A 27,546-nucleotide genomic window follows, 5' to 3' on the forward strand; every position below is an offset into this window, starting at 1 on the left:
ACTCTAATGCCAGCCAAGCCTTAATCCTCCTGGACCTGTCGGCAGCCTTTGACACGGTCGACCACTCCATCTTGGTCGACCGTATCAAGGAGGCTGGTATTGGAGGGACGGCCCTTGACTGGGTTCGTTCCTTTTTGACGAACGCCACCAATCTGTTCGAATCTCCCAATTCTCGGCGGATAGGATGAAACTCACCTGCGGAGTCCCGCAGGGCTCGTCTTTGTCTCCACTCCTTTTTAATTTATACCTTACCCCCCTGATCCGCTCCCTCCGGGGAAGGAATGTCACTGCATTTAATTATGCAGATGACATCCAGCTCATCTTCAACCTTAACTCGCAGGAAGCGGCCCAGGATTTCCAGTCCACCCTCTGCCACATCAGCGACTGGATGGGCGCTCACCACCTTAAGCTTAACCCCGACAAGACGGAGCTCGTTCTTGTCGGAGGCTCAGCCAATCCATGGAACTCCACCTTCTGGCCCCTTTCCCTCGGCCCCCCTCCTATTCCCGCCGAAAAAGTAAAAAGCCTAGGGGTCTACATCTCACAAGATCTTTCCATGAACCATCAGATCAGTGCCACAGTATCCTCCTGCTTCCACCAGCTCAGAAAAATCCGGAAAATAGCTCACTTCCTGACCACTGAAGCTCTCACCTTGGCGCTGCTGGCGCTAGTCATCTCCCGGATTGACTACGCCAACGCCCTATACGCAGGCATTCCGCAATACCAAATAAAGAGACTTCAGTTAATCCAGAATCAGGCCGCCCGTCTCATCTACCGTCAGCCAAAACATCACCACGTCCGTCCCCTCCTCAAAGTCCTTCATTGGCTTCGTGTGTCGGAACGCTGCAAGTTCAAACTTGGCTGCCTAACCCATAAATCCCTGGTCGGTATCGGCCCCTCTTTCATTTCCTCTCTTCTTCATCCGTACGCCCCCCCCCAGACACCTCCGTTCCTCCCATCACGCCCTTCTCCAGACACCTAGGTTCAGGCGAAAAAAGCACGGAGGCCTTAGATTCTCCTTCTTGGCCCCCTCACTCTGGAACTCTCTACCTCTAGACCTCAGACTCTCCTCTTCCTACCCTCACTTTCGGTCTCTCCTAAAAACTCACCTTTTCCGCGGTGTCTCTACATAATGCTCTCCTTTCTCCCCTCTCTGCCTCTTCCTGGGTTAGTGTTCAGCGCCAAGAAACCGTCCGGTGAACGCAGCGCTCTACAAATCCTTTTTACATTACATTTTACAGTAGGTCACACCTCCTTTCAGCCAAGGCCCTTTTTTCAATTTTCTGGGAGCCAGTCACACCTCCCAGCAGACTGCCAGATGACAGCTGGGGGTTAACTCCGAAAAGGGTATTAGATGCTTTAGTTAGGAAAATGAGAACCTTCTAAAAATTGCATTTTAATATTAGTGATTTAAAGTCTGACTTGACCATCGGATTACACTTTTTTACTACTATTTGAGTCCTTGAACAATTATTCTAGCTTTTCCCAAACTGCATATGTGCATTATAAATTGCCTTTCTATGAGAGAGGGATCCTTAGCACACTGAAAAACGACTTTGGGGATGTTTCACTGCCAGGACAAGGAAAATTTAAGAACACATGTCCTACTTTTTAAATACCATGCACCCTGCACTATGGGTATTTAGGTCCTACATTAGGGGTGACTTACCAATATTTAAAAGAACTGTTTAGGCCATGCAAGAAATTTAATTTGCCAGGCTGCATTTGCAGTTTTAAAACTGCACACTCAGACTGCATGGGCTTGCCTGAACTCATGCTTTTACTTTGTCACTTTAGTGGTGGAACTAGGTGCTGCAGTTCACTAGCGACATTTAACTTATAGGTCCTGGGTTCACTGAGTAACATACACTAGGCACTTAACATAAGTTAAAAATGCAAATCAGGGGTTAGCCAATTGTACACGTTTTAATGGTTCAGAGTAAATTCACTAGGGATTGAACAACGGCTCCAAGTGCTCCAGCAAAAGCTGTGGGGTGGACGGGTGACCACGCAAAAAGGCCATTATCTTACAATGGACAAAAACATCTTAATACTTCCAAAGTTTAGGCACTATGTAAACAATATGGATTGACATAGAAATGTTTGTTCCGGACCAAATTAACTCACTTATATCTATAGTAACTGGTGGCAGAAATTATAAAACGCTAAATTCTACTTTGATTGATAGATAATTCCAAATCCATAATCAATACATTACACCATAAAGATAACTGGCAAACTAGTTACCACACTACTAACCTGAAATGTCAGTTTATAAGTCTACCTTGTGCTCTTAAACTCGGAAAGAAGAACTGGATAAATAATATATGCGAGGCCATGTGATTCTTAACGCATGGATAGTTGGCCAAGCTTTCAAAATTCCAGCCTATTATTATTTATTTTCATTACTAAACAAAGCAGATATAAAGTAAAACTTCTCAACATAGCAAAACATGCTTTAAATAGGTGGGCACATATGCATGCTGGGCAAGTCCCGGATTCAAAGAGACATTCCTGTTAGACCTGGCATCATTGGTGTGAGTCTTCCTTCCATCTTGACGGATAGCCTGTTCGGTTTTGATATGTTTTTGCTGGTTTTATGCTTTGGGCACTGTGCCACTGCTAATCAGTGCCACAGTGCAAGTGCTCCCTATGTTAAATTAATGTACTAATTGGTTATTCCATGATTGGGTTATTTGATTTATCTGTCTGCCCCTAGTACAGTGCACCATGTGTGCCCAGGGCTTGTAAATCAAATGCTGCTGGTGGGCTTGCAGCACTGATTGTGCCACCCACAGAAGCAGCCCTAAGAGTGTGTTGGTCAGGCCTGCCATTGCAAGGCCTGTGTGCAGTCTAGCACTGCCAAGTCGACTTGGCCAAGTGCACCCACTTGCCAGTCCCTAAACCTTTCCTTTGCTTCATGTTTGACACCCCTATGGTAGGCCCAATAGCAGGGTGCATTGTAAGTATAAGGTAGGACATGCTCTGATGTGTGTAGAATTTTCTAATAGTGAATTACAGCCATTTTCGTTTTTCACTATTGAAGGCTACCTGTTCTCATAGACCAGAATGGGCAGTTTGATTATTACATTCTTATAATCCTAACTGACTCAGGGAACATTCAGATTTAGTATGCCTGAACTCAGCATAATAAAATATATATTTTAGTAAAGTTGCTTTTAATATTCTGTGATTGAAAATACCACTTTTAGAAAGTAGGCATTTTCTTGCCTAAATATCCATGCCTGCCTCTGCTGGGTTGTGTGTTCCTTGTCTGGGTTTGTGAGTGACAGGGCTGGGGATTCCAGGAGACTGTCTGGGGCAGCCCTGTGCTGAATAGAGAGATCTTCATCTAGATCAGAGGGGGAGTTGCTGGGCCTTCCCTCTACAATGCTGGCTCCACCTCCTATGGCTAATCTGATGTCTCTGCCCTGCACTGTGAAAGGAGAGAAGGAATCATGTCAACAGAGTGCTCCAGAGCTGTATCTCCCCCCCCCCCACCCCGTGCTGGCTCCGCCTCCTGTGGGGTAGCTGATGTCTCTGCCATGCACAGTGAAAGGAAGAAGAGAGTCATGTAAACAAAGTGCTCAGGAACTGGTTTGGACTAGGCAGAGGCCTCTCTGCCTTCAGAGAACAAAGGATTTTGGGGTATAAATATTGGGACCCTGATCCCAAGAAATTAGATCACTTCTGGACAAGAAACCTTTCTGCCAAGGAGAAGAACCAATCAATCAAGAGTATTTGTAAAGCGCGCTACTCACCCGCTAGGGTCTCAAGGCGCTGGGGGGGGGGGGCTGCTACTGCTCGAAAAGCCAGGTCTTGAGTTGCTTCCTGAAGGAGAGATGGTCCTGGGTGAGTCGTAGGTGGGTGGGGAGGGTGTTCCAGGTCTTGGCCGCCAGGTAGGTGAAGGATCTTCCTCCAGTGGTGGTTCTGCTGATCCGTGGGACGGTGGCGAGGGCGAAGCTGGCGGAGCGGAGCTGGCGGGTTGGCGTGTAGAACATGAGGCGGCTGTTGAGGTATTCGGGGCCCAAGTCGTGGAGAGCCTTGTGTGCGTGGGTGAGGAGTCTGAACGTGATCCTTTTGCTGACGGGAAGCCAGGGCAGGTCCCTCAGGTGGGTGGGCGGAGATGTGGCTGTGTCGGGGGATGTCCAAGACGAGTCGTGCTGAGGCGTTCTGGATGTGCTGGAGTCTTTTCTGTAGTTTGGCGGTGGTTCCAGCGTAGAGGGCGATCCCGTAGTCCAGACGGCTGGTGACGAGGGCCTGGGTGACCGTTTTCCTAGTTCCAGTGGGGATCCAGCGGAAGATCTTACGGAGCATGCGGAGAGTGTTAAAGCAGGAGCAGGTAACGGCGTTAACTTTCTTGGAAGCTGCAGGAGTTGTACTGCCCCTCTGCCAGTGTGCTGTTTGCTGGGTTGGCCTGCAGTGCTTCATTGCCAAGGGAAAGGAGAAGGAACTCTGTAAGGACTTTCATCTACAGAATATTCTCCAAGGGCTTGAACTGTGCTTGCCTCCTTCTGAAGTCTCAGGGACAAAAGACTTCACCTCCAGCTCCCCACTGAATTTCCATGCTGGGAATTCTGACTCCAGACACTTGCGTCTCGCTGGGACCTGGAAGCACAACGCACCGAAAGGAAGCGTGTCGCTGCCGCAGCTGAAATTGTCGCATCGCGGGAGATGCGAGCCTTCGCCGCATCTCCCTGGAAGCGTGTGTTCATCGAAGCTGCCTGCTGTCGCATCACCGGAGAAGAGTGACGCCATTGTGAGAGTCGCCATTGCATCACTGGAGAAGCGTGTCGCAGGGCCTGTCGCGGCTCCAAAGTACAGAGTCGTCGCAAAGCTGCCAGGGCGTCATCGCATCGTCATCGCATTGCTGCTTCAAGGGCGCCATCTTCTCGCATCGCAACCGGATCATCACATCGCATCAAGGCGCCGCTTGCGCACCACAACGGGCCCGCAGGCCAAGAATCTACGCATTACCTCCGCACCGGTAAGGATCACGATGCATCCCCTACTCTGCGCAAGCATTGAGGCACAACACATCATCTCCCCCGGATCACGGAAACTACGCATCTCCCCTTTTGCGAGCCTTTTGTTTACTTTGCATTACGCATCCAGGTACTTTGTTGAGAACTTTGTCGCATTTATCATCAACTTGAACTAAGCAACTTCAATCATCTTTCAAGTAATCTTAAGTGTAGTATTGTGGATTTTTGTCGTTTTTGTGGTCTTGTGTTTAAGTCTATATACAGAATACTTATTTTTATAAAACCTGTGTTGTGTCCGTCTGCTGTGTTTTCACTGTTTGACTGTGTATATTCACAAATGCTTAACACACTGCCTCTGAAATAAGCATGTCTGCTCGTGCCAAGATACCAAGTGGGTGAGCAGGGGCTATTAAGGAGTGTAATACCCTTATCCTGACTTAGAAGTAAGGGTCCCTATTTTGACAAAGGTGAATACCCTTGCCCACTAGAGAACCCCAGATCTAACAATTCCCTTTATAATTAATCATGTTAGAACCCAAAAACATGACTCCCGTTCAGCAAACTCACAGCTAAGACATGTGATCTTCGTACGACTCAAAGTTTTTCTCTGTATCCATTGCAATAACTGGTTTATCACAATCATCCTGGAATACAATGAATTTTCCTGTTGCTCTATAAGATTTACTTATTTGACTATAAGTCCCTTCCTTTCTACTAAATGCACACTTCACATATACAATAACTTACATCATTAATTATATGGGCTACTAATGTAGCTTACCTGTTCCTCATCAGTCAATACTTTCTTTGCTGCTATTGTGTACTCCTGTTCGTATCTGCTGTAGTCCACCAAGCTAACCATTCGGTGTCCATAGACCCAATCACATTCATGTCGCCACAAATATAATAGTTTTTCAGATGTTGTGTTTCCATCAAGGGAGAGGCAGATGTTTCTGTATTTGAAGAATGAAAAACATAGAGTGTCGGGAGGCTGATCTAGTCCAGTAGTTTATGAAGTCATACTTTCTTCAGTATATATCAGAAGTCCTTGGTACACATGATAAGCCTTACATTTTCTTCTTGACCCATCCACAATCTCAATAATGCCTGAATCATTTGCCATAGCAACAGTAAAAAGGATCCAGAATGGATGGGTGTAACACATGGTCAGTATGCCATCACAATTCTAACATGTTCACTTCTGTCCCACCAGCCAATGTACATGTGCAATCACTCAAGGTGGTCACTCCAACTGTTCATCCAGTTGAAGCTTCAGGCTCTTAGGACAGTTCTGTTCGACCCTCTGGCACTATTGCCTATCTGTTGCACCAACACAGGTAGACAGGGTCAAAGGAGACTATCTCATTGTCAGGGGAGGGCGCAGAGAGATTCTAACCCATTAGAAAAGGAGAGTGGGTTTAGCACCAGGTGGAGAAGGGGAGTTCAGAGATCAGGCATTGCACATGAGGAGGAGGGGTGATGGTCAGATTGAGGGGAAACAATATGAATTGGATTTTATTTGCAGGAGAGAATGCAGGGAGAGAGCAAAACACAGAATGGAGAAAGAGAGATCTTTTTTTTATGAAGGTAAGGCATAATAGGCAGGGCCTAGCATGGCTCTTAAGTGCCTGGGTACAGGCAGATGGCTGTAGCTGCCATAGGAAAAAACTGTGTATGCCCCGGCAGCAGAAGATCAGCTCACTGACCATTGTGGCACTATTAGACCGAACTGCAGAAATAAGCTTACTGGCCTTGGACTGGAGTCACACAAACATGTACCTTTTCCTGTTCTACTTACAGTGCAACCCATGGGGAATCACACATAGAATTTCTTGCAACCATGTGATGGGCCCCATGGGAAAGATCAAGTAGACTTCCAGTCTACCACTGTGGAAGTGAAGATGATACCTGGTGAGCAGGCATTCTATTGAAGCGCTAAGCACTGATATGGTGAGGAAAATAGAAGTTATTGCATCTGCGGTACAGTTAGTGAAAGAGAAAATTGCAGAGCATATCACAAAAGGTACATGGTGTGGAGCGGGAGCATGAACTGGTGCCAGTGGAGATACAGGTGATGGAGAAATAACTAGCTTTGCCTGATGCCACTGTGCAGTACGTTGTGACTTTTAAATTATTGTAACAGAAGAGCTCATTAAGGAGACAAAGGGCTTCTAGAGATAGAGAAAAGCTTGACCAAACAAGTGGTTACATCTGTACACCAAATACGCTGCAGGAGGCATGACACAAATAGGGCATATAGAGGCCCTATAGCTATGGTTGCCCTACTGTCTAGAGATTTATTTATTATGTAATTTGTATTGCGCAGACTCAACCCGAAGGTGTCAAGGCGCCTTGGAGAGAAAGAAGGCAAATGGATATCCTGGAGTAATTATTATTATTTTATTTTAGTTTTATGTAGCGCAAACTAGACCAGAAGATATCGGGTATCAGAGCGCTTTACATTGCACCAGTTTCGTTACATGAGGACACATTCATTCTTTTTGTTAGACACTGGGAGATTAAGTCATTTGCCCAGAATCACAGGATGTTGAGCGTCTTTGCTGAGACTCGAACCCGGATCCCCAGCTTTGACGTCGACCACTCTAGCTGTAAGGCTACATCCTCTCCCCATGGTTTCCCAACAGTCAAGAGACTGGAAAGATAGAAGGCATATGCAGGCCCAGGAGTTTTGGTTGCCCTACAGTCTAGAGCAGAGGTCTTCAAACTGTGGGGCGCGCCCCCCTGCGGGGCATGGATGGGGTCCCAGGGGGGTGCTGATGCCTCTGCAAGTACATGGAAATGAAGATGGCCTGGAAGTGCAACAATGTTTATTTTCTGCATTTCCAGGCTGTCTTGATTTACTCCGAAGCCCTTGAAGTGAGATCAGAGTGCCTTGGGGCTGGAGGTCAGTGCATGTGTTATGCTGTGGGCTCGGCTGGGCAGTGTCTGGAGTCTTATCTCTGGCACGCCCGAGTTTTTCACAGGTCTTTAAAGACCATTTGCATATTTACATACCTTTGTAAACTGGTTAGCAAGGCTTGGTTTTTTTCTAGTTCCAGTACTCCATGGGCCTCCACTCTGCCTATTCCTTACATTTGCATTTTACATTTACTAGTGTGAGAATGAGTTTCCGGAAAAGGAATATAAAGCAGTGTTGCCAAAAGAAAAATGGCAGCCATGTGTTGTTTAAAGAGCCTGCAAAGACCTTGGGTTATAAATAAAAAAGTATGTATTTATTTGTAATGTGACTTTTCTGTCTTTGTTCCCCTTAATTATAAGTAATAAATCATTCAGGTTGCCCTAGAACACAATTAAAAGTGCTTTCTATTTATATTTGCTGTTCCAAGTACACACAGATAAGTGCTGAAAATACGGCATTAGGTGACTGTTTATTTTTGTGCTGTCTGTGACATCAAAATAAGGAGCTGCCAACCCTAATCATAAGACTGGTAGTTTGTTGCAGGATCAGCACATTATTTATTTCCTCCACCCTCGATCCCTGATTAATACCATAATAGCTTAACTTGTATCTGAAACCCTACGCCGCCATCAATAACATGCTGAATTAGTTAAAGTGTCTGAGAATGCACCCTGCAATTAGACAACTCACTCCTCATTCTCACCCTTCGCTTTTACGCTCACCCTGCACTCGTAGCAATCAGTTTGCACTCACAATGCACTTGTGCTGTTCACCTTGTACCTCAACCTGCAGTCACACGAGCACACTACTCACCCTGCACTCATGAGACACTTCACACACCTGTCCCCCTCACTGCTCAAACTGCAATGTCACTCAAACAAGCCCATCATTAACCGTGCAGTCATTCATCCCACTCTGCACTTACATCTGCACCCAAAATCATATGGTCACCTCACTCACACTGCAGTCACTCCTCTTACCCTATTCTCACACTGTCGCATCGCTCACCGTGCACTCACATGGGCACTCCTTCCAGCCACACAGTGCAGAGGGTTAATGTGCCTGCTACAAAGGACGTATACCATGCAGATCACAGAACTGAGTGTGAGTAAACTATGAGCAGCCCTATAAAAAAAATGACATGTTTGTCTGAAAGGTGCTACAGAGAGATGAGGTGCATTGTTGGTGAGTGGTAGTGAGGGGATTCACTGAGAAAGAGGAAATGGGAGAGGGGGCACCAGAAAAGAATGCTGCACCGTGTGCGACCAATGCTAGGGCCAGCCCTGGCTGGGAGTGTTAGCCACTCCCGAAGTTCTTGTCTAGTTGCGCCCCTTGTGTGCTGGCAGGATCAAATAGGTTGCTAAAAAAATGTCTAGGTGTTTTGTGTTTTCACAGTCATGCACATGTGAATAAAATAATGCAATAACAGCTTGATTGGAAAATAAATGCATGTTAAACTAACGTGATAAATGCACTCCTTTAAGTTATGACACCTCAGTTAGCGACCACGGCGTTTGCAGACGGAGTGATTATGGAAACACGAACCAAAGATTAACACGGTTGAGTGCAAAAATTAGAAAACATAAAGATCTTTTTATTACAAAATCTGAGGAAGTGACTGAAATCCGAGTTTCCTGATTAAAATAAGAAAACTCGGGGGCGGAGCTAGCCGGCGTCAATGGCGGACGCGTAAGAGCGGAGCTCCGTGCCAGCGCCACTAACTATCCGGCATTTATCCTTCACCAGCAGTGCCACACACAACTGGCCAGCGGACCGCGTCCCCCCTCTCCCTAACGGACCTCCGGCTGTGATCCTGGCCGAAATCGGGCCGGGGAAACCCTACTTTGACTGTCTGCCCTCCCGGCGCCGGACCAGGCCCGAATCCCCGGCCTTTCCTGCCCGGCGAGGCCGAGCAACGTCACCCGACGTGCGGCAGGAGCGAGCGGTCGGCTGGGGGTCGGACGATACTTGGCAGTGGCTGGCCCCCTGACTGCCCCACGCGGCGGAAACACGCACCGGAGCAGCAGCGGAGCAGCTGGCACACACCTAAGAGCCGGAGGGGGCAGCGAGGACGGCATCGGTGCGACTGCAGGGCAGGTTGCGGACCACGTGGCGACCGAGGAACACCCAGAAGGTAGGCTCGGCCCGGGCCTCTGCCTGGCATACATCCCCACAGTTGAGGGGTGCCGGACCTTGATCAGGAAGCGAGCAGCCTGTGGGGGGCAGTGGTCTCCCCCCGCGAGAACGGACTTCTTTGCTGCCCTGGGCCATATTGGGGAGACTGAAGGGCGACCCCCTCGCCATCCCGGAGGGCAATCACGAACATAAGTAGCGCCGCCAGGCCCCAGCAGGCCGCGCTCCCCACGCAGCCCAGATTACGGCACCACTGCAGCCTTTCACCGCCAGCGAGGGTGCGAACACATTGATCAGGCATTCAGTGGGTTCCCAGTCGGGAGGCGCCACTGCCTCCCCGAATCTTCACGATGGTCAAGGGAGACCGGACGCAAACAAAGCTGGCGTTTGAGCAGCGAAGGCAGAAGGAACCGGAACGACCGGCGGCCCAGTCCCCGAACACGACTGGTGACCAGAGTCCCTCACTATGTGCCGAAATCAAAGAGATGCTTACCACTATGGAGAAAGGTCTGCAGGAGGGTATGTCGGCCATTGGAAGCAAGATTGATGCACTGGCCTACCGGATGGACCGGATGACAGAAAGAGTGGACAAGCACGCAGAGAGACTGGACATGGCAGAACGCAGACTCACTGAGGCGGAGGAGGCGCAGACCGAGTGGGAATCTGACCGTAAGCAATTTGGTAGACTACTTCAGGTCATCCAGGAGAAGTCGGAGGACTTGGAGGCGCGTTCCCGGCGCTCCAACATCCGCGTCACGGGCGTGGCGGAATCGACCCAAACGGGCAAAATGGAACTGTTTATTGAAAAACTCCTAAAGACGATGCTGGGGGAAGACACCTTCTCGCCGATGTTCATAGTGGAACGCGCCCATCGCACCCTCGGCCCGAGGCCCCCCCCGGGCACCAACCCTAGGCCGATCATAGCTAAATTACTAAATTACAGGGATAGAGACGCTGCCCTCAGAGCGGCCCGTGAAAAGGGCAAACTACAGTACGAGGGAATGGACATATCGCTATACCCCGACTTCACTTCGAAGGTCCAGGAGGAGAGACGGAGGTTTGTTCCGTACAAACAGCAACTCAGAGCCCTGGGCCTGGACTACGCCATGTTATACCCAGCGAGACTACGCATTAATAGGCAGGGACACTCGCATTTCTTCACGGACCCTAAAGAACTGCAAAAATCCTTGAAGGTCTGGATGAAAGAGGCCCGGGGGAGTCCGAGCCCACAATCGGCGGAACGGAACTGCGATGGGGACCTCGAGGAACAGGACTGAAGTACGGAGGGCGGTCAGCAGTGCAATCCGAGTAACTGTTCGAATCAGCACCCCTGATTCCCCTCGTTGGTCTAATGGAGATAGCCGCTCAGGGGCGCACAGCCACAGGCCCTGGACTAGTACTCGTTGGACTGTGGGTGAGATTTGTGTGTCATGTACTGGGACCACTGGGGGGCTGCGCTTGCGCTGCTGGCGCTGCCCTAGGCGGTACTTGGCTCCCGTATGCGAGACACAGGAGGGTACTGCAGAATCTGGGGGTGGGGGGCCGGGGGGTGAGCACTTGCGCACAATGGTGTACTGTGGAACATATTAGACACTGCTAAATCTTGTTAATGAGGCGCTGGCGAAGGGGCAAGCTGAAGGACACTGTTTGATAGTCCCGGTGGGGAAGTGGACGACATAAGGACTACACAGGCTACCTCTGCCCCAGCGCTTACAGCGAGTACGGCTCGGTTAGAGCTGAAATGGGGAATTGTTGCATGGGTTTGAATGTGGGGGGGGGGAGGGGCACTGGAATTTCGGTCACACCAGGTTGGGGGTTGGGTGACTGTGGGAGGCGGGGGGACGCGAGAGTTGGAGGGCTCGGTCGCACCAGGTTGGGGGTGGTGGACTGTGGGGGGGGGGAGAGGTTGGGGTTATGGGTTCAGTACTGTTCGGGGGGGAGGTCCAGATTGTGCTTTGAAATGTTGTGCTCCTCGGAGGGCATGGACGGCTGCTACGGGCGGGGGGGAGAGGTGTATGGCAGGGCCTTGACATTTATGTGCTTCTTTAGGGACCATGGTTGATGCATCACAGGATGACTTCCCGAGTGCCACAGAGACCCTCAAGGCTGTCACTTGGAACGTTAGGGGGCTAAATGATTACAGAAAACTCCGCAAGGTGCTGCAGTACCTACTTCGACACCACATAGACCTGGCACTCTTGCAGGAAACTCACTTGCCTGACACCAGCAACATGCTCAACCACAGGGGGCTGCAGGGACACGCCACTTACGCGGGCTTCACTACACACGCACGGGGGGTCCTTACATGGGTCAACCCGAAATCCAAGTTGTCTCTCACACTACTGAAAGCGGACCCGGAAGGGAGGTTTGTGCTGAGCAGGTGCGTGGGCAAGGGCCACGACATACTAGTCATGAACGTCTACGGTCCGAACTACGACGCCCCCGACTTCTACGCAGCAATGGCGGCCCATTGTGCCGACTGCCCCGCTGACCGAATGCTTTGGGGGGGGGACTTCAACTTCACATTTAATGCAGAGCTGGATAGATCGGCGGGCCCCCCCCGACGCCCGGCGGCGGCCGCTCTACAGATGCAGGCTGAAATGTTGCGACTGGGGCTAGTAGACGTCTGGAGAGATAGGCACACCGACAAGGGGGGATACACACACTACTCCGCGTATCATAACATCCATACCAGGATAGATTACTGGCTGTCCTCGCACACTCTGCTTCCCATGGTTCAGGACTGCAGGACGCTCCCACGCACCCTGTCGGACCACTCACCAGTGCTGATAGTACTGACCACTCCCAAGCAAAGGATCCCTCCGTTCACGTGGCGCTTCCCGCCATACTCCCTACTAGATGAGGCGTTCAGGGCTGACCTGGGGGAGGACATAGATACCTACTTCGCCACTAACGTAGGCTCAGTGGACAGGTTCGGGACAGTCTGGGAGGCATTCAAAGTTTACGTCAGGGGGGTAGTCATGGCAAAACACTCCAGTGTCCTCAAGGCTATTAGGAACAGGCTTAAGTCTCTCGAAGGGCAGATTGCGGCCTCCGAACGCCGCCAGCTATTAGACCCGGCCCCTCTCGGGGATGAGTCCTTGCAGGACCTGCTAAAAGAGTTCCAGGAGGAGGCGGATAGAGAGGTTAGGCACCTGGGTAAGTACGCGACAGCTCGCTCTTATGGAGAAGGAGATCGACCCGGAGCACTGCTGGCTAGGATAATGAAGGGCACTAGGCGCAGGCAGACAATCCCTGAGCTGCGAACCCCGGGGGGGGAGAGAGTCACTGCGGAGGATGACATTCTAGCGGAATTTCGGAGATTCTATGAGGACCTATATACTACCAAGATCGCAGGGGTGGACGCCCAAATTGACAACTATTTGGACTATATTCAGATGCCGTTCCTCGATAACTGGCAGAGGGAATTCCTGATGTCCCCTATACTCCGGGAGGAGATATCGGACGCGCTGGACACCATGAAGCCCGACAGCGCCCCCGGGATAGACGGGCTGACGGTGGCATTCTATAAGGCATACAAGGACAAGTTGTTGCCGTACCTCTCCACCCTCTTTGATGAGATATGCGAGTATGGCGCGATGCCTCCCTCGATGAGAGAGGCGCTCATCGTCACAATCTTGAAGCCGGGCAAGCCGCCTGATCTCCCAGGTTCATACCGCCCCCTGTCCCTACTGAACGTGGACGCTAAGCTTTATGCTAAGGTCCTGGCGACCAGACTAGCACTGGTAGCCCCGGAGTTGGTAGCCCCGGAGCAGGCAGGGTTTATCCCAGCAAGGAACCTCACGTATAATACACGGACTGTCATGGGGGCCATGCAGCACACTAGGCATGACACTAAGGCTGTAGCGGTGTTCCTCGATATGGAGAAGGCCTTTGACTCTGTGGAATGGCCCTTCATGCGCAGGGTACTGAAAAAGTTGGGACTGGGGGAGTTATTCCTCCAACTTCTAGGCGCGCTTTACCACATGCCCACGGCGAGGATCAGGCTAGGGGACGCTGTCTCGGAGCCGATTGCCATTAGCAGAGGCACGAGACAGGGGTGCCCCCTCTCCCCGCTCCTTTATGCACTGGTGGCGGAGCCACTAGCGTGCGCGATGCGGGAATATCACTCCTATGAAGCCATCAACTACCCTACTTACAAGCTTGGCATTTCCACGTACGCGGATGACACTCTGCTGTACATCAGAGACCCGGCCAATAACCTGTCATCGGTCTTGAGGGAAGTGGTGAGGTTTGGCGCGCTCTCGGGACTGAAGGTCAACTGGCCTAAATCAGTGGCCTTCCCGCTGACCCCTATCACTGAGCCTTTCGAGATGGATTACCCGCTCCAATGGTCCACGGAACCGGTGAGGTATTTAGGCATCATGCTCCACACGGATTCAGAAGTGATGCTCAGGGAGAACTACGGGGTAGCCTACAGTAAACTTGTAGACGACGTGGAGGTTTGGATTAAGCTCCCCCTGTCGCTGATGGGCAGAATAGCCATGATGAAAATGGTAATTCTCCCGAGATTTCTATTTCTCTTCAATAACCTCCCGTTGGTCCTCTCGAAGGCTTTCTTTGCGACCATTAACAAGCTTCTGGTGAGGCTAGCGTGGGCCGGTAAACAGCCTAGAGTACAATGGAAGGTGCTACAATTACCGTACGAGCAGGGAGGTCTGGCTGCCCCAGACCTGGAGCGATACTACAGGATTGCACAGGCCTCCCATCTCCACACCTGGATACATGGTGACCCGGCCATCCCGCATGTGATCCTGGAGCGACTGTTCGCGGATCCCACCCCACTTCCAGCAACCATATGCGGACCCAGGGACCGCAGAGTGGGGGTGCTGGACTCCCTCCTGTCCACTAACCACGCCTGGCACTCTATTTTGCAGCGCCAAGACAAAGTCCTGATGTATGCACCCAACATGCCGATTCAATGGGCCCTTTGGCTCCCAACATTGGCGGAGCCCGGTGTGTACAAGGCCCTCAACGACTTAGGCGCACGCACCATGGGTGACCTCTTTCTGCAAGGGAAGGTGAAGACGTGGGATCAACTCGCGCATGGAGTGGAGCGTGCCACAGCTCTTCAACGCTTTCAGTATCACAGAGTGAGGAGCGCGCTGCTGGATCTCTTGGGCCCCGACCTGGAGGAACCCCCAGAAGTCCCGGAACTGGTATACACCATAGACACCGAGAACCCGAAGAAACTGATCTCTAGGCTGTATAGGATAGGCCACGAGCACACGGCACTGCAATACACCAGGGCGAGGTTAGCATGGCAGACTGACCTAGGGACTCCAATCGATGACGGCATGTGGGGGTACTGCTGCGCGGCCTCCAGGCGCATTTCCCTGAACGGGCGGCACCGCTTGATTCACTTTAAATTCTTACAGCGGGTGTATCACACGCCTGAACGGTTGCACAGATACGGCCTACGGGACACGCCACACTGTGAGAGATGTCATGCGCCAGTGGCGGACTTCCTACATTTAGCCTGGTGGTGCCCAGGAGTACAGAGGTACTGGGCTTGCGTATTCGCAGAACTCAGTAGTATAGTGGAACAGGACTTGGCCCTCAGCCCAGCCCTCGCACTGATGGGTTATACAAAGCAGATTCCTGTCGCGGTGAGAAAGCTGGTGAGCATGGGCTTGCTCCTTGCGAAAAGGGTGGTGGCTCTGTGCTGGATGAGGGGTCCCCTCCCTACACTGAAAAGATGGTCTAGTGACATGAAATACTGCAACACCCAAGCTGACGCATACAGTGAGCTCCTCCCGCCCAGAAGCCGCCCCAAGAACTTCTGGGGGCTGTACCAGACCTACCTGAACTCCAGAACAGACGGGGATGTCTCCACGGAGGGGGAGGGGGACGACCAAGATAATGACCTACACATGGAGCCCGGATAGGACGGCACACTGCACTATGGCATATCACTAGGTGGGAGAGGCCATCACACCGCTGCATATGTAAATCACCAGGAGCCTCCTGCAGGGATACTGGGGACTGGAGAGTGGCACGGGCCATAAGGCCCCACCGGGTCGCACACTACCACACACGAGAAGCACACACACGGGACCTGTTGGGGGGGGGGGTGCAGGGGATGGGGCTTTGGTTGGGAGAAAATGATAAAAATGTACAATGTTGTTTATATACACGCAAGCACACCGCAATGCAGACAGGAATAGTGGACGGGGGTTGCCCTGCTTGATCCGTATTGCTACCGAGACCTTAACTTTGATCTATAGGTCCTTCTGCTTGTCACATGTAAATGTCATGATTGTGGCGTGGCAGTCCGCTGCCGGCCCGTGATGGGTTGTAGGCGAAGGACTCCTCGTACATTGTAATGTGCTGCTATTTGTGCATAATAAACAAATAAATAAAAAAAAAAAAAAAAATAAGAAAACTCTGCTAAATACCCGTGCCTACATATATCCCGAAAAAAAGGAAAGAAGGATACATCAATTAACAAGGTCCTAAAACTATCTTGTTCATAGGACTGTCAATTGAACTGAGTGGTTTTGAAGATATGGATATATCTTCTGTGTTTCTCTAGAATCTTCAGAGGATACCCAGTGTCCACACAAAAAGGAAGCAAACTTTTCTCTGTCGTTCCTGAGGAACAAGCCCACCGAAACGCGCGTCGATCTGGCGTGAGAATCCACACTATAACCTGTGTCACCTCAGCTACAGAAAAAAGAGATTATTCTGGATAAAAAGAGGAGTGTGTGAAGATGAATGTATGAGTAGTATGCGTGTATAGATAGGTGTGTGGCAGTATGAGTGTCTTTTTGAAATGTATTTAAAACTTGAGAAATATTAATATGATGAGTTGGATTTTAATGTTTATATGATTATAAGAAAATAATGAACTAAAAAGAAAATTATACAGAAAATAAGATTAAAGCTTTTTTGATATACATACAAAAAATCAATAAATTATTGAAAATAAAAAATAAAATATGTGTACCTGTTATGTTTTGAAGGACTCTATAAAGTATTTGAACAATGTCCCAAGTTAAATAATATTTAGGCCGTGGGGGAATTTTTCTTCTGTTGTTTTGCTGCTTTCCTCTCTATTCCCTGGCTTTAAGTAAACAAGAGGGGGTCCCAAGTCTATGTTGTTACCTCAGTTAGCGACTACCATGACTGAAGATGTCTGAGCAACACATTATTGAACCCTATTAGGTGCAGAGGACTAGTGACCTTTGTATTTATAGTCAGGGCCACTGGAATTATGCAGTTTTGGCATTTTGAGCATAGTTATGGATTTCCCACATTTGCCATATAATCCATCATCTATCCATCCATCCAGGCATAATTTGTTTCTAGCTCTACTAAAAATGCACATGTTACCTTTCTGTTGCTTATTGTTACATGTGGGTGTTAATGTGGTACTTATGAGGGGCAATAAAAGCCAGGACACTGTTAACAAGTGTAAAAAATGCAGTAATGCTATTACAAAATATGCAGCATAATTCGCCTTTGCTTGCTGCAGAATTTAGTCAACCCTGCTGCATAATTTGGCCTTCTCCTGCCACATAATTCTAGTGGCCCAGTTTATAGTTCCATGAGGTCCCAGCATGTGGCAGAAAGCACTGTGAATATGTATGTCATTATTTTAAAACAGTGTTTACATACTCTAAGCTAGACTTCTGGAAAACGATGCAGTGATTGAGATAAAACAAGTTCTTACAAAATATACTTTTTAGTAATAAGTAATTAAACTGCATCTAATGCAGACATTTTTATAAGTGTCTCCACTATTCAAGATCTCAGCTGATAACTAGGCCTGGGCGGTAAATTCCGTTCCGCTCGAGGAATTTGCGGAATTTCGAGTTCCGCGGAGAACGCGAAATTGCCGAAAATTCTGCTTTCTGCGGCTTCGCAGAATTTTTTGCTTGTTCGCGTCCTCAAAATGCGTGTTCGCAAGATGTTTCTCCCTGAGCACGCAAACAACGATTGCGAACGGGAAAAAAACATCGCGATCAAGCAATTCCCCGTGTTCGCGGAATTTCTGCATGTTTGCAGAGATTTTTTGCCAGCGTGACTACGCAAATCCCACCCACCCCTACTGATAACACCCTCACATTACATCTCAAAAAGAATACATTTTGCCACCAAGAAGCTTTAGGCAGAGCCACTGCAATTATTCAGCACAAGAGGACCACATTATGCGGCAGGTTTGCCTGAATTATGTAGCAAAAAAAGGTAAATTATGCGCCACATGTTGTGGTTAACATTACTTCATTATTTTGTAATTTTAACTCAAGGTATCGTTGTCAGGGGAAATATTACACCTCATTAGTAGTAAGTTTAACACCCAAATACAGCAGTAAGCAACTACAAGATTACCAGTCAACCTTTGCAAAGGGCCTTCCACTGCTCTGGAACACTTTGTCACGCTTTAAGTAACTTCTGTTCCGTTTGAGCTAGAATCAAGTTTTTTGTTGTTGAAATCTGCAGATTATGTAGCAAATGCAGTAAACTGATAATTATGTGGAAAATGTTGCTGCTGCAGAAACTCATAATTCCAGTGGCCCTGGCTTTAAGTGACTCAATCAATTAATGACTGGTAAGAAGGATGGTTTCTTTTTTAAGTTTCTGCACTACCACCACACCCTTCGCTTTCAGGCAGAGGCACCTCAAAGTCAGTATTAACCATTCAGGGAACAGTTTTTTGTGTGAAAGCTGAGTCCATGGGGTGGCAGGTAGAAGGCCAGCATGGTTGCATTCAGATGCACAGCCCTAATCCTCTCGATCCCTGGGTCCTCACAGTAATGGCCTAGGAGACAGAGGAAAGGAGCGAGATTCATATGTATTGTCAAAGAGAAGGCCCAGAACAGGGAGCACTGTATGGGGACTCATTTTTATGTTTACAAATGGCGAGAGACAGCTTCTTCAGAGAGATACTCTAAAGGGGACAATACAAGTGTTTTTTTTTTTAAAGGGACATTTATTAGTGAAGCTGGTACTGCTGCCAAGTGATGTTAGTGGTCACTGCTGGTCATCATTAAGGAAGCAGCTGCAGCAGGAATGGGGCCCAGGGATTTAAGGGGCCCACTGCATCACAGTTATTACTGTCTACCTTTAAAAAAGGGGCATCGGAGCATATTTTCCTTTTGAGCATTGGAACCAAGGTGATGATCCGTCATAATGGAGAAGAGGTAAAAGAGGCAGAGGGGATATAGATTTTCCCAGATGTAGTCTGCCAAAGCCTTCGTAGATAGCCTTCGGACTGATACTGGGCAATAATTTGGAGCCGAGCTTTCTGTGACTCTTTCAGATGTGGACAGATTTACGGTGGGGTATAGCTGAAGTTTTGTTGATTAGGGGTACCCTGTGGGCTAAAGTTGTCTAATTATGATCACCAGCTTTTATCTCGCTAACTCTTTCGGGTCTTTTGCAACTGGTGATTGCTTAAGTATTGAAATGCATTTTTTTTAGTATTCAAGCATATCGTGCCATATGAGAGAAGTTCACACTGTGATTTGCTAATATAGTGTTTGTTTTTGCCCATATGCTTTTTCTATGATTTCTAATAAACAGATTTAAACATTAATTGAGTTTAGAGATAAGAACAGCTTAACCAAGCACAAAAGAGTGAGGAGCAAACACAAGAAACAAGAAAATATACTATCAATGGGGAGCGAAAGGACTGGACATGTAGTTGAAAAAAAGCTTCAGCTTTGTAGGCTAGGATGTGATGGGAAATGAGGCAGTTAGGACTGGACCTGCACTGGCAGACTTAGATACCAGGATACAATAGATACAAGGAGTGGATCTTGGCGGTGTGGGAGATGCTGAAGCTAGGGTGAAACATAAGGAAAGAGAAAATGCTAGATGTCTAGACAAGAATGCAACCAAGAGGGGAAGAAAGAGGAAAGGAATGGTCACATGCACATGTAAGCACAGTAACAGGATCATGGGGTTGAAGGCTCCATACAGAGAGAGGAAGGTTTGGTGCTATGGAGGCATCCTACATGGTCATAAGAGAGTAATGTTTTCAAATGAAACAAGACACAGACATGGTGGTGCTATTCAGTAGGAAGCTGGGTTGCTGTTGCAGTAACCTACCCACCTTTTTGCCAGATTTCTAAAGCACTTTGACTTGATGTGCCCTGGGTTCCTGCCAATCAGGTTCCCTGGGCCCCTAAAACGTTCCTTAAATACAGTATTAAGGGGCAGCCCTGAACTAAGAAGACAGATTCCCCGCAAACTATGAAGAAGAAGGACGAAAGAAGATGCCCAGCACAGAAGACTGCAGAGAAGAAATTACTTGGCCCCAGCTCTACCAGCCCACCAGCTGTTTCCAGAGATCCTGCAACAAAAAAATCCTTGCCCTACAGCCAGCGAGCTCCAGAGCAGCTTAGAGGACTGACTGCCTTCTACAAAGACCGGATCTCCTGTGAAGAGCAGTTCTGTTCAAAATAATCACCAAAAAAAGACTCTGAGTCTGCTGACGACAAAGAAAACCGATGCCTGTAACTACCACTGCACCCAAGCCTATGGCCCGAATCTGAGTGGCTCACCAGTCCCAGCAAGGTACCCCAGCGCTCCAGAGTCTGACTCCACCGTGGGTTGACCCCTCCAGGACTCCCCGACGTTGCCTGCAGCCTCTGTACAGAGACCCCGATAACAGCGGATGGTCTGGTATGTGAAATCCGACCTCAAAAGGTTACCTCTGCATCCGGCTGCCCTGCGCCCTGGAGAAGAGGACCTGAGGTGCACCTACATCCCGAGCCCTCCAACTTATCTGCCCAGCTGTTGGTTCCTCCTGGAAGACTTCCTAGACCGAGCCTGCAGCTAAATACAAAAACCAGCAATCCCCATTGAAAACAACAGGCGAAAACAACAAAGCCAAAACAGCACCCTGCACCCGGCCGCCCCTGTGACTCTGTGGGTGAACCTTGTGTGCTAACTCGGATCCCCTCTTTGCCCTGAGCTTAAGTCCAGTAGCTTTGCTCCCACAACCTTGTGCCCTGCTCGTGAGCAGCCACCAACCGGAGGCCCCCTATCCCTCATTTGATAACATTGGGCCTCAGCACTCTGCCCCCGGCCGCCCTATTGCTGCTAAGGGTGCTTTGAGAATGCATCCTCAACCCTTGTTCTAACTCCAGAATACCAACTCTAAAACCTAAGTACATACTGATAAACCAATGAAACTGTTTTCTCCAAAATTACTACCTTGACTGCTTTTCTGTGAAAAATCTACTAAGTGTGGAGTAGGTTTGTATGAAAAACCTAAGACACTGCATATGTGCAAACACTGAATTACTTACCTTTTCCCTAGGAAAGGACCCAGTGTGATATCTAGGCAAATCACACTGAGTAGCAAAAGTAACACAAAGTAATCCAAGAAGTAAAATACACAGTAGTCTACCAAGGAACTGAAAAGTAATTTTGCCTATTGATTTACATGTAAACCAACCAGCTGCATTCCAACTGCATTTAACTTGTATTTCCACTGTATAAAAATTGCAAAGTATTATTATACTTACCTGTACCAGACCTGGCTTGGTTCTATCAAATAAAATATAACTAAATAATATTTTTATACAAACAAACTGGTCTGCGTTCAGTCTTTGAGTGTGTGACATCATTTCTTGCCTGAGAGTGTGCAATAAATGCTTAACACTACCATCTGATAAAGCCTTACTGCTCGCCCACACTACCACAAATAGAGACTAAGGTGCTATCTACTTTTACCTCTGCCTACCTTTGGGGTTCCAGTGGACTCTGTGCCCACTATACCTCACTTTGGTATAGTACATAAAGAGCCAGCTTCCTACATGTACACGCCTATGTCAGGATACAAGGTGCTCTTATTAACAGCAATTAGGGCCTCATTCCATTCGCAAAAAGAGGTAACAAATTGTGCTCCAACATTTTTTGAATGGAATAGTATTTTACGAGCCGACGTATGTTCAAAAAGGTCTGTTCACAAAATTCCGAATGACAGGCAGAAGCGCAGCCAGCCTAATAAATATTCATTAGTCAGCAGACCAACATCCATGTGATTGTGTTGCAATAAATATATATATATATATTTTTTTTAAAGCAGACCGTTTCCCTTAAAGGAAAGAGGAGTGCATTTAACAGAAAAGTTTTCTTTTTGTACAGGTTTTACTGAGTGTTGGCAGTGGACCAGTGGACCAGTGTCTACTTCCGAAATGACACATCTTTCTTTTTGGGAATCAGTTACCACCCCAGCTTGGCAGGCGGTAACTTTTCAATGTTTTGTGACCGGAAAACAGTGGAAAACATTGATTTATGAGGGTCGGAATTGTTATTTGAAAGGGACGCCCAAAACACGCTCCTTCCAAATGGCGATTCAGAAACCCTTTTCCCAATGGTCGAATGGGTTTAGTACATTTGAAAATGGGTTTTAGCATTCGCAAACCACCTCTGATTCGATAAATCTGAAATGTCTGTGAACCCTAAAAACTGCTTTGTACATGACGCCCTGTTTCGTTTTTTTCAAGAATTAGTGCTCTTGCCTCAGCCATAACATGCCAAACACCTCGGTCGCTGTTTCAACATTACGAAAAAGAAAAAGCCTAGAAATTGTCTTTTTGCTACAGAGGTACCGTGAAGTGGAAATGGACTGTAAATGAGGCACTTAGTACAAGCAGGTCCAAGGGGAAGGATCTTCTTCATGAAGGGCCAAACTCTGTATCATTGTACATCAAGCATTGCAGCAGATTGATTTGTTTATGAAAGTTACATTTATACACAACGTAATAAAACCTTTAAAGAAAAATGACATGGCCATTGATGGTTCACGAATAAAAGTTAAGCCGCCAACAAGGCATTCTAAACCACTAAGATATGTTTGCAATTAAATTGTTCCCCAGTCACTGGGCAGGGTTTTCATCCATCATGTTATAATATTAGTACTCTAGTCCAAACCACGACTGTTGGATCAAAATCAGCTGACCTCAAACATTTCAGAAATATCCAGACACCAGGGTAAATGCTTGTGAAAAGCCCCATCGTTTTGAAACACAAAATATGCAGGAAAAAGACTTGCAAAAGTTGTGCAGAGTAAAAATATTAGCCAAAGGGAAGTCAGTGGTGCCTTATTGATGGAAAATTGTTCACCCATTCCAATTTCTTTAAGTTTTTGAGGCAACCAATCAGAATACTTGAGCGCCATTTCATGTTTCTTGATTAAGGCATTTTGAAAACTGATGCTGCCACATAACTAGGCTCACATTTCCCACGTGGAGATTGTAATACAATTTCCTGGGCACATCCCATAATCTGTGATTAGCGAAGATGGCGCTACATGTGTCAGTGAACACTGATTAGGGAGCACGGGTTATATGCAGAAGTTGGATTCCAGGTGTGATATGGCAGCCTTCCATGCCACCTGGTGTTCGAAGTCACGGTCTTCCAGTGAGTAAACTACAGAGGAATGCAATGGGTTTTGAAGGTGCCTTGGAAAGAGATTTCGCATTCTTATGTAACATACAATTGTGAATGAATAATGAATCAATACAAGAAAAGACCAGTCATACACCCATGCGTGAGGCGGGTTCTGGATAAGCGGAGCTGTCTGTCCGTATAATGGAGAGTTTGGTGGACTTGTGATTCTGTGTTTAGTGGCTACAAATAAGTTTACAAACATACAGGTAAATTATATCCTAAGATTTACCTTTTCCAATCTCACAATGGAACACAATTGGGTGTAACTGGGACAGCGAGAGGAACAGTTTTAGCACCAAGGACCACGAACTGCAAGTGGCATAATGCTCACTGGGAAAATGATGCCAAACCCCATATGCATACCTAGGATTCAGCCTGCTATGAATCAGGATCGACATCAAGGGTGGAACACCTAGACTTGGTATTATACAAGAAGGCCTGACACGCAGGGCACAGGAAGGCACTGGTGGTTTGTAGATAAATATTTTTTTTAAAACACAAAATTGATTTATTCATCACAGAGTTATCCAAAAGCAGGTCAGGGATACCCTTCTGGAGAACCTAAGAAACCTTTGTGCTGAGCCAGAACGACTTATCCTACATTCCTGTGGTTGCTTTAAACACGAAAGATAAGGCTGTCACCAGGGGCGTCGCTCCAAAGGAAAAATAAATGATAAAGACAATATTACGCTTCACGCAGAGCAGGGGTAGGAGTGGTGGCACTCTACCAAGTGCGCATGATGGTTTGGCTGTCCCTCTTGGGCTGGCCAAACCGTCTCCACCAGGCTGTGTTGTACAGCCTGGTAGAGAACATGCCCAGCCTCCCAGTCCCTCTCGAGCGCCGAACCACAGTGCTTAGACCCATCGCAACGCTCCTATAAAGCAGCGTTGTGATTGGTCAGAGGAGTCGGGAGCCTGGGTGCTTCTTGTTTCATCAACAAAGATAAGTGATTTTTTTTTCTTTTTCCCTTTTAGTGTTTTTAACACCCTCTCACCCTCCCTCTCCGACTCACCACTACTGTCCGGTAGCTGCCGCTACTGGGCCGCACATGCTCCTTTCCATAATGTCGAGAATCAAAAAGGCAAAACTCAAACCAGGCACCGGATGGAAGGAGTTCAGAAAGGATCCAAGAAGTTGAGAATAAAGTTTTCATTTTATTGAAGAGATTACCCTGCATCTGCACATCTGTACATTCTTAAGTGTTCTATGTAATGACTTACCCCTCTCACCTTCAATAGTATTTGGTGCCAGTCTCCATTTCTTAAACAAAGTCAATCAACACTCTGCATACTTACCCTTGTATCTTTTTCATGGATGCAGGGGCCGTCTTCTTCTGCACAACAAATCAACCAAGAATAGTTTTAAGATAGTCAGTGTTACATTTTCAGAGAAGCTGTGACTGAGGCAACACGAGATACAACTGCATGCATGCGGCCTCAGGGAAGCGAGGATCGGATTCAATGGCCAAACAGTGAACACAATTTAGATCTCTTTTAGTCCACTCTATAGGTTTAGTTCAGAGATCACATTCCAAAATAAAGAGTCAATTAGAGGCAAATATAAGAGTAATCCGTGTTGAAGGCAAAAATCTGTCGCAGGGAACCGGGGTCAAGCAGAAGCCATCTGTAGGCAGACATCTTTTGTAGGCATCAGGTGCTAAGCTCAAGGGGCACTCTGGGAGCAATGCCCAGTGGACCTTATGTTTGAAGCAGAGGTCTGTCTGCTCCAGACATCAGGCGCCAAGTCCAAAGGTCACTCAAGGAGTAATGTCAAGTTTACTAGTGTTAAGACAAAGGTCTGCTCTGAATGTCGGGGTCAGCTTCAAGGAGACAAAGTCCGTGAAATCTGCAGTGGAGATAGAAGACCACCCTGGGTCCCAAATGGAGGATAAAGATGGACTCGGTGTACTACGGAAGGCAACCAGTCAGTGGCAGAGCAGTGAGTTGCCCAGACAACCTGACTTCTATTGTTAGCTCAGGCCTTTCCTATGACCTCAGAGGTTCTAAAGCTGCCTAGGTGACAGAGGCCACTACATAGAAACCTCCTGGACATTTCCTAAGAAGTTGTGGCACTCCCCATGAAGGAGCGTTGCAGTTTTAGTAAGACATCACATTTTGCGACCCTCGCGGGTGAGTAGAGCGCTTTATAAACCCCCTGATTAATTGATTAATTGATGGAAACACATTATACAATCCTTTTTAGGGTCTTGCGCCCTCCTTATTCACACAGGTACCAACCAGGAGAATGACCCCAGGCCACCTGGCCTTCTCTGGGGCCCCAAATGTCCTTCACCCCAAATGTCAGGGCGTAATTCTAGAGCCTTTCAAGTGACCCTTTGGCTGTCAAAGCAGCAAAAGCAATGTGCGTCATGCACTGGGAGCCCAGGGGTGCATCTCACCTTCCCTTCTCATCACTAAACGAAATGACCCCCTCCATTGCAGCTCCCCACGCTCTTGCGGTGAAGCTGTGAAAGCATTAAGCACTGGCGCCAACTGTGCCATGGAGGGCCCCCTTCAATGGGGCCCTTCCAGTGCTGCTCTCGGCACCTACCATGCAGCCAAAACGAACTCTGCACTGGCACTCTCCGTGCCTCTCAAGTCCCACTCAGGGAACCAAATTGCCCAAAAGGAAATCGGCACAGGCACCACGGTGCCTCAGGGAGCACCAGCACTGCTCCACTCTGCCGCCACTCACCAAGACAGATCGCGGCTGGCTTCTGGCACCTACAATGTGCCTCAGCGGGCCCCTGCTCCCAGGGCCTCTCTTCACTACCCTGGTCTCTTCTGGGCAGGGGGGAGGGCACCAACCATGTACCTTGCCGGCTCCATCTCCATCCTCCACAGCCGCGAGGAGGTCCCGCCATTCAAACAGGCTTCACCTTTTGCCTGACTTCTGGGGGAGGCAGGAAGAGCCGTCCCGAGGCTCCACCTCTCCTGCGGATTAGGCCACGCAGGCGGGTGGGCTCCCGTCGGTATCAGGCCACACAAAGTATCGGTTTCATCTTCTGGGCACGTCCCAGCGTGGGGCAGACTCCCGCCTGGGTCTCCGGTTACATCCACGGAGGCGGAGTGGGCTCCTGCCCTCCTTCAGGCCCCGCCTACAACCAGGCAATCTGCCTGTCTCCAGGATCGTGCTGCCAGGTGCAGCGCTTCCCTTCTCTGGCTCCAAGAGTGGGATAGGCTCCCGCCATTTAGATACACACAAATGCGTGGTGGGCTTCCGCTCCACCACGCATCAGCAGTGCGGGGTGGGCTCCCGCTCTGTCGTCGAAATACCCACAATGCGGGGGAATCCCAGCGTTGGGATTCCCTCTGAATCTGCCGCAGCTCAGTGCTGCAAAGCACCAGCACTCTCCCCATCCTGGGAGAGAGAGATATATCGCTCACAAGGTGCTCAGTCCCCCAAAGGTTTCAGGGCAAAAGGCTGGGCCCAGGCAGGCCAGATGAAAGGGCCCTCCAGCAGGGAGGCAGTCCCTCGTGGCAGTTCCTCCTGGGGCCCAGCAGCAGCAAGTCCCAAGTAGCACAAGGAGGCACACAAACACATAGGATCACAGCCCCAATATTTATACAACATTTTCCTTTGTCTGCCCTGGCACAGGGCTTGGGGGAACTAGCATCAACTGTTTCTGGGAAGTATTGGAGCACTTTGTTTACAGGGCTTCTCTTCCCCTTCGTCAGGTGGGGCTCAGTCATCAGACACACCACAGGGGGTTGAAGCCAGCATTCACCTAGGCAGGCACAGACCTATTCAAGGGACTACTCCTCCCACTACTGCAAATTCAGATCCCCTATTCAGCCTAGCTCTGACTCACCCTGCCCTCCTTGAAGCCACACACATCACCAGCCCCTGTCAATCCAGAGCCAAACATGCAATATACATCAGGCAGGCAGACACATAGCACACAGAAAGGCCAACTTCTAAAAGTGGCATTTCTAAAATAGTGATAATAAAGCTGCGCGCACCATTGTGCAGCATTTATTATTACCATTCCAACCATACCAAACTTGACCACGCTGCTCCTCTCATACCAGGAATTACCACTGAGACACTTATCAGGGAATCCCCAAAGCATTCCT

At 48.5% G+C, this 27,546-nt stretch overlaps 1 protein-coding gene across 1 annotated transcript in view; it reads right to left on the bottom strand.

The window, feature by feature from the left end:
- Positions 1-27,546, bottom strand: part of LOC147729701 (dynein axonemal heavy chain 17-like) — a 1,258,223-nt gene that overhangs the window by 1,005,166 nt on the left and 225,511 nt on the right. Inside the window, exon 16 of the mRNA XM_086954021.1 lies at positions 5,767-5,938. Coding sequence (XP_086810147.1) covers positions 5,767-5,938 — 172 coding nt within the window. The remainder of the gene's footprint in view (positions 1-5,766; positions 5,939-27,546) is intronic.

This window comes from Lissotriton vulgaris, chromosome 2_1, assembly GCF_964263255.1.
Source record: "Lissotriton vulgaris chromosome 2_1, aLisVul1.2, whole genome shotgun sequence".
NCBI lineage: Eukaryota > Metazoa > Chordata > Amphibia > Caudata > Salamandridae > Lissotriton > Lissotriton vulgaris.